Here is an 8621-nt window from a genome sequence, read left to right as displayed (position 1 = left end):
GCAATGCAAGCCAGTATTTCACAACACAGGTCAGTATTACAAGGCAACACAGGTCAGTTTTACAGGACAACACAGGTCAGTATTACAGGACAACACAGGTCAGTATTACAGGACAACAAAGGACAATATTACAGGACAACACAGGACAGTATTACAAGACACCACAGGCAAGTATTACAGGACAACACAGGCCAATATTACAGGAAAATACAGGTCAGTATCAGGGGTTAAAACTGGTCAGTATTACAGGACAATAGAGGTCAGTATGAATACAGGTCAACATTACAGCTCAATATAGGTCAATATTACAGGTAAATCTTACACCACCAGGTAGGACAACAGACACAACCGGGCAGGATAAGAGGACACCCCTACGCAGGATAACAGGACACGACCAGACAGGATGACATAACACCACCAGGCAGGATAACAAGACACTACTGGGAAGCATAACAGGACACCACCAGGTAGGATGGCAAGACACCACCAGACAGGATAACAGGACACCACCAAACAGGATAACAGGACAACAAGAGGCAGGACAAGACAACACTATTCAGGGTAACAGGACACCACCAGGCAGGATAATAGGACCACTAAGCAGGATAACAGAACACCACCAAGCAGGATAGCAAGACACCACTAGGCAGGATAAGAGGACACCATCTGGCAGAATAACAGGTTACCAATGGGAGGACAACAAGGGGCGGGATAACAGGATACCACCAGGCCGGATAACAGGATATAACCAGGCAGAATAACAAGACACCACCAGGCAGGATAACAAGATAACAGGACTACAAGAGGCAGGATAAGACAACAGCATTCAGGGTAACAAGACACCACCGAGTTGTATAACAGGACAACACCAACCAGGATAACAAGACATAACCGGGCAGGATAAAAGGGAAACACCAGGCAAGATAACAGGACATCACCAGGCAGGATAACAAGACAACAGCTGTCAGGATAACAGGACACCACCAGGTAGGATAACAGGACACCACCAGACAGGATAACAGGACACCATCATGCAGTATAACACGGCAACACGTGTCAGGATAACAAGACACCACCAGGCAGGATGAAGGCACTTAACTGGTAGAACTGACTAACTTTTGAAGTAAATGCGTCGCAGTGGTGGTGTCCTGTTATCATGACAGCTGTTGTCTTGTTATCCTGCCTGGTGATATCAGAAAACACTATGTTATATGCACTCTTTATCAGTTGGCCAGTTGCGTTACGTACCTCCAAGAGTTAGTCTAAACTGCTGCCGTAGTGAGCCCAGGCTATTGTCTGCCGAGCAGAGGTAGATGCCGGCGTCTGCCGATGTGGCTCCCCGAATAATACCGCGCAGAAGCGTGTAGCGGTCGTACTTCCGTTGATCAACAAATATGCGCCCATCAGTCTGCCAATCAACAAAAACATGCCGCAGGGACAACATGGCAACAGTTACTTCACGGATAGGGCTATCCTGTCTATAGTTAACAGAAGATGGTAACACAGACAAGGACGCTTTGGACGAGAAAAAAGCCGACGGCGGTCGTAAGTCAGATAACGATCTCATCAAAAAAGAGAAAGGAAACGTGTATTGTAGCTGAATAAAGATAGATGGATGGAAGCACAGAAAACCATCTCATGCTAGGTGAACGAGGGATTTCTGGTTCATTCCCATGGGATAGTTTTCAGTACATTGTTATACAGAAGAGCATCCCATGCAGCTGGGAAAGGAAAATTGGATGGTGCCACAGATCACTGTCCCCTGGAGGAGGAATGCAGTAAAACAGATGGATTTTATAGTAAAAACGGCAACCCGTCTGACTTAAACCCCCAATTGAGACTGTGCGAGAATGGTTTACAACGTATTGGCAGATGTTATATGTCGGACATATAAGTTAGCGAGGAGACTGCTGGTTTACCCGTATGCGCTGATAGTCCGTCTGTCCGTCCGTCTTTACTTCTCGCCAGAGGTGGACGTTAGGTGCGGGAAAGCCACTCACTCTACAGGTAACCACGACGTCAGCTCGGCTAACACCTGTCCGGTCCACCTGGACGTCCTCAAACTTAGGGTAGCCCTCGGGGCGATTGGGTGCAATAGCTAAAATAGGATACCCGATCATTACACATTGGATTATATGAACTATAGGCTTGACCCATTCTGTTAAATGCAGAAAAATGGGTATATATCCTCCTACCATAATGTTATCAGTCGTCGTCGTATACGTGAAATATTCTTAATTACGGGTACGGCGTGTGACACCAGTGATAAATAAACATTCGAATTCCTGATTCGCCACACGCCAACAGCCATACGAATAAGACGTGATTACATGTTACTGTATAAATTGATTTACATACACACCTATTGGGGTTAAAAGGGCAGGGAATGAATAAATTTATTTAATTTATTGTTGTTATACGCCGAACTCAAGAATATCCGAATGAATTAATCGGCTATCACATCGACAGCGCTTGTAGATATAGTGTCGCTTAAAAAGGAAATCACACAATTTCATATAAAATGAAAAAGATAGCTATTAGAACCAAATGAACATTTTTTCATTCAAGTTTTCAGACTGCGATTCTGTTCGATATTACATACTTTCAACTTGATTTTGTTGTGAATCTTGACTTGTCCCTTGGATGGATTCACCTGTAAAAGACAAAGTTCGAAATTAATAACAATATTGGTTTAATCATAATTTTACAATTTACCATTAGACATATACATTATCCATTCCAAAAGCAACGCATCAGCGGAAATATCTCTCTGTGCTATGATACCCCGAACACACCTGTGATCTATTCTTATTAGGACAGGCGTACGTGGGAAGGTCTGTCAGTAACCTGCGTATGGTCGTGGGTTTCCCCGGGGAACTGTCTGGTTTCTGCCCACCATAATGCTGGCCGCTGTCGTATAAGCGAAATATTCTTGAACACGGCGTAAAAGACCAATTAAGTAAATAAATAAATTTTTGGCAGACAATGTACTGACGAGTCTTGCGTTTGGAATGTACATATTTCCTCTTAGTCTGTCCATGATTTTCCACCCTGGGACGAGAGGCTATATCTGCATCGTATTGAACAAGACCATCACCTTGCACATATGAACCGTTACATTCAAATCACAACTCATATACATATTTTGACAACTAATCAAGTTAAGTACGACGTTAAACCCCTGTCATACATACATACAGCTCATCAACAACTACCTAGAAGCTTACATGGTACATAATTTGGATACTGATTTAATCCATTCGCCTATAGCATTCCTTGTGACTTTTCGTGACACAGGAAAACTGTCGACTGTTTCTCCTTGCATGAATCCGTCTTAACTTTTAATTTAGGTCCATTACTTTATGCACTTTTATAGTTGTTGATGACTGGTATACGGATGTCTGTTCACCAGCTGTTCCCCCTTCTCTGTATGCCTTGAAGTGGTTAACGTACCCCCGATGGTTAGAGAAAACTCCTGGCGGATAGATCCGTGGGAGTTCTGGGCGGAGCACAGGTATGTACCGGCGTCACTTGATGAGGCGGGACCGGATCACTGCTCTCGCCACCGAGTAGTCCGCGTATTGGTTCTGCTCTACGGTGTATCGGCCTCCAGTCTGAAAGCGTTTACATGTAGGTCAGCGTCATACACACTCAACCAACTATTAAAACATAAACTTCAGAGAGTTTAAGACAACATACATGAGGAATAAACGAATCTTTACATTCACACAAATACGATTTCCAAATCTTATGATGATATATTCTACACTCAACCCAGAAGTCTCTGTCATCCAGAATCTCTAGTCTTCAACATGATGGTTCACTTCTGTAGTGTGGTTTAGATCTTACCTTGCCATAAATGCGCGTTATCTAGAACAAAGTGCGACCAACGGTATGCAATGATTCGAACACTCCGGTATCCATCAGACACATTAGTCCTTACTTGGTCACCCTAGCACAGACCAGGGCACTTTGGCTCTCACCCGGACGTTCTGACACTAATAAACATGTTGCAGCACTCATTCGGGCATCCTAGTACCCTCCGGACATTGTGGAGCTCACCCAGACACTCCGGTACCCATCCACACACTAGCACTCACCAACATACCTTGGTACCCAGGCATTGTGGTGCTCACCTAGATACTCCGGTACCAATTCACACACTCTAGCACTCACCAGCGTACTTTTGGTACCCTTCCAGGCATTGTGGTGCTCACCCAAACACTCCGGTACCCATCCACACACTCTAGCACTCACCAGCGTACTTTGGTACGCTTCCAGGCATTCTGCTACTCACTCGCGCAACCTGGTAGTCATCCAGATATTATAGTAATCCCCCGGATGCTCCGGCACCCATCCTGGTCTTCTAGTACTGACCCGGATGCTTAGGTACTGGTCCAAATACTGCAGTACCCATCAGACACATTAGCACTTACAATGTGTCTTTCGTCACCCTAGTACCCATCCAAGCACTAGCATCCATCCGGACACTCTGGCAACTAATCAGGCACTCGTGTACTCACCCGAACGCTCCAAATCAGGCACTCACCTGGACGCTCTGGCACCAAAATATACACTCGTGTACTCACCTGGACGCTTTACCACATATTCAGAGACCCAGACTCTCTGGTACTCACCCGGACATTCTGGTATTTGGTGCCATCCGGGCCCGTCACTTCCCGCCACAGGTTTACTGTCGGAGCCGGGGATCCATTCACTTTGCACGTGACGACCACGTCATCTCGGTTCCTACCTGTCCGATCTACCTGGACATCCTCAAAGATGGGGTAACCCTCCGGGTGGGACGGTTTATCTGTAGCAGAAACAAGGGCAAGCTTTATATGGCTTAATATCAAATGCAGTGACGCCAGCGTGAGTTTGTAAGTAATGTGTTGTTCGTCAAGTTTGTACTGGACTCAAGCCCATGCTATACTCCCTTGGGATTAATCTGAGACAAAGGCAGAATTTGAAGTTAAAACACAACCTTATTCCATATGAGATAACCGGAAGTAGATTCTATATGGGAGATATATAGCTTTCAAACCCAGCCGACACCAAAAATAGCCGGCAGCGGGTAAGCTGGTCAGTTAGAAAAAGTACATGCCCATGTCTATTTGAATAAGATCATATCGGATAAAATGATATGACAGGAGCAGATTATAGTGTAGAGGAATAACCATCAACCAACAGGGGTATCACAAGAGCAGATTATAGTGCAGAGGACAAAACATTAACCACCAGGGGTATTACAGGAGCAGATTATAGTGTAGAGGACTAAACATTAACCAACAGGGGTATTACAGGAGCAGATTATAGTATAGAGGATTAACCATTAACCACCAAGGGTATTACAAGAGCAGATTATGGTGTAGAGGACCCACCATTAACCACCAGGCGTATTACAGGAGCAGATTATAGTGTAGAGGACTAACCATCAACCACCAGGGGTATCAAAAGAGTAGATTATAGTGTAGAGGACTAAACATTAACCACCAGGATTATTACAGGAGCAGATTATAGTGTAGAGGACTAAACATTAACCACCAGGGGTTTTACAGGAGCAGATTATAGTATAGAGGACTAACCATCAACCACCAGGGGTATCACAGGAGCAGATTATAGTGTAGAGGACTAAACATTAACCACCAGGGGTATTACAAGAGTAGATTATAGTGTAGAGGACTAAACATTAACCACCAGGATTATTACAGGAGCAGATTGTAGTGTAGAGGACTAAACATTAACCATCAGGGGTATTACAGGAGCAGATTATAGTATAGAGGACTAACCATCAACCACCAGGGGTATCACAGGAGCAGATTATAGTGTAGAGGACTAAACATTAACCACCAGGGGTATTACAGGAGCAGATTATAGTGTAGAGGACTAACCATTAATCACCAGGGGTATTACAGGAGCAGATTATAGTGTAGAGGACTAACCATTACCAACAGAGCTATTACAGGAGCAGATTATAGTGTAGAGGATTAACCATTAACCACCAGGGGTATTACAGGAGCAGATTATAGTGTAAAGGACCAACCATTACCAACAGAGCTATTACAGGAGCAGATTATAGTGTAGAGGACTAACCATTAACCAACAGGGGTATTACCGGAGCAGATTATAGTGTAGAGGACTAACCATTACCAACAGAGCTATTACAGGAGCAGATTATAGTGTAGAGGACCAACCATTACCAACAGAGCTATTACAGGAGCAGATTATAGTGTAGAGGACTAACCATTAACAAACAGGGGTATTACCGGAGCAGATTATAGTGTAGAAGATTAATCATTAACCACCAGGGGTATTACAGGAGCAGATTATAGTGTAAAGGACCAACCATTACCAACAGAGCTAATACAGGAGCAGATTATAGTGTAGAGGATTAACCATTAACCACCAGGGGTATTACAGGGGCAGATTATAGTGTACAGGACTAACAATTAACCACCAGAGGTATTACAGGAAAAGATTATAATGTAGAGGACAAACCATTGATCACCAGGGGTACTACAAGAGCAGATTATAGTGTAGAGGACTAACCATTAACCACCAGGGGTATTACAGGAGCAGATTATAGTGTAGAAGACTAACCATTAACCACCAGGGGTATTACAAGAGGAGATTATAGTGTAGAGGACTAAACATTAACACCCAGGGGTATTACAGGAGCAGATTATAGTGTAGAGGACAAAACATTAGCCACCAGGGGTATTACAAGAGCAGATTATAGTGTAGAGGACAAACCATTAACCACCAGAGGTATTGCAGTATCAGATTATAGTGTAAAGGCCTAACCATAAATCACCAGGGGTGTTACAAGAGCAGATTATAGTGTAGACGACTAACCATTAACCACCAGGGGTATTACAGGAGAAGGTTATAGTGTAGAGGACTAACCATTAACCACCAGTGGTATTACAGGACCAGATTATAGTGTAGAGGACTAACCAATAACCACCAGGGGTATTACAGGAGCAGATTATAGTGTAGAGGACTAAACACTAACCACCAGGGGTATTACAAGAGGAGATTATAGTGTAGAGGACTAAACATTAACCAACAGGGGTATTACAAGAGCAGATTATAGTGTAGAGGACTAACCATTAACCACCAGAGGTATTACAAGAGGAAATTATTGTGTAGAGGACGAAACATTAACCACCAGGGATAATAAAGGAGCAGATTATAGTGTAGAGGACTAACCATTAACCACCAGGGATATTACAAGAGCAGATTATAGTGTAGAGGACTAAACATTAACCACCAAGGGTATTACAGGAGCAGATTATAGTGTAATAAACATTAACCACCAGGGGTATTACAAGAGGAAATTATAGTGTAGAGGACTAAACATTAACCATCAGGGGTATTACAGGAGCAGATTATAGTGTAGAGGACAAAATATTAACAACCAGAGGTATTACAGGAGCAGATTATTGTGTAGGTGACTAACCATAAACCACCACGGGTATTACAGGAGCAGATTATAGTATAGGGGACTAACTATTAACCACCAGGGGTATTACAGAAGCAGATTATAGTGTAGAGGTCTAACCATTAACCACCAGGGGTATTACAGGAGCAGATTATAGTGTACAGGACTAACCATTAACCACCAGGGGTATTGCAGTATCAGATTATAGTGTAAAGGCCTAACCATTAATCACCAGGGGTGTTACAAGAGCAGATTATAGTGTAGAGGACCAACCATTAACCACCAGGGGTATTACAGGAGCAGATTATAGTGTAGAGGCCTAACCATTAACCACCAGGGGTATTACAAGAGCAGATTATAGTGTAGAGGACTAACCAATAACCACCAGGGGTATTACAGGAGCAGATTATAGTGTAGAGGACTAACCATTAACCACCAGGGCTATTACAAGAGGAGATTATAGTGTAGAGGACTAAACATTAACCACCAGGGGTATTACAAGAGCAGATTATAATGTAGAGGACTAAACATTAACCACCAGGGATATTAAAGGAGCAGATTATAGTGTAGAGGACAAACCATTAACCACCAGGGATATTACAAGAGCGGTTTATAGTGTAGAGGACTAAACATTAACCACCAAGGGTATTACAAGAGCAGATTATAGTGTAGAGGACTAAACAAGAACCACCAGGGGTATTACAGGAGCAGATTATAGTATAGAGGACAAAATATTAACAACCAGAGGTATTACAGGAGCAGATTATTGTGTAGGTGACTAACCATTAACCACCAGGGGTATTACAGGAGCAGATTATAGTATAGGTGACTAACTATTAACCACCAGGGGTATTACAGAAGCAGATTATAGTGTAGAGGACTAACCATTAACCACCAGGGGTATTACAGGAGCAGATTATGGTGTAGAGGACTAACCATTAACCACCAGGGGTATTACAGAAGCAGATTATAGTGTAAAGGACCAACCTATACCCACCAGGGGTATTACAGGGGCAGATAATAGCCACCATTAACCACCAGGGGTATTACAGGAGCAGAATATAGTGTAGAGGACTAATCATTACCCACCAGGGGTATTACAGGAGCAAATTATATTGTACAGCAGTAACCATTAACCATCAGGGATATTACAGGAGCAGATCATAGTGTAGAGAAC

General features: G+C 43.3%; 2 protein-coding genes across 2 annotated transcripts in view; both read right to left on the bottom strand.

Moving 5' to 3' along the window:
• The window catches only part of LOC135465823 (hemicentin-2-like), a 12548-nt gene extending 10428 nt beyond the window's left edge, over window positions 1–2120 (bottom strand). The window contains exons 1-2 of the mRNA XM_064743181.1: window positions 1920–2120; window positions 1249–1408 (exon numbers count right to left, since the gene is read on the bottom strand). Of these exons, the coding sequence (XP_064599251.1) occupies window positions 1249–1408; window positions 1920–2120 (361 nt within the window). The remainder of the gene's footprint in view (window positions 1–1248; window positions 1409–1919) is intronic.
• Window positions 1255–8621, bottom strand: part of LOC135465814 (hemicentin-1-like) — a 138157-nt gene continuing 130790 nt past the window's right edge. The window contains exons 96-100 of the mRNA XM_064743170.1: window positions 4638–4813; window positions 3454–3614; window positions 2603–2653; window positions 1920–2098; window positions 1255–1408 (exon numbers count right to left, since the gene is read on the bottom strand). Of these exons, the coding sequence (XP_064599240.1) occupies window positions 3528–3614; window positions 4638–4813 (263 nt within the window). The 3' untranslated portion in view covers window positions 1255–1408; window positions 1920–2098; window positions 2603–2653; window positions 3454–3527. The remainder of the gene's footprint in view (window positions 1409–1919; window positions 2099–2602; window positions 2654–3453; window positions 3615–4637; window positions 4814–8621) is intronic.

Source organism: Liolophura sinensis, chromosome 1 (genome assembly GCF_032854445.1).
Source record: "Liolophura sinensis isolate JHLJ2023 chromosome 1, CUHK_Ljap_v2, whole genome shotgun sequence".
NCBI classification, from domain to species: Eukaryota; Metazoa; Mollusca; class Polyplacophora; order Chitonida; family Chitonidae; genus Liolophura; species Liolophura sinensis.
Note: the sequence above shows the minus strand (reverse complement) of the source record. Positions and strands in the feature narration are given on the sequence as shown.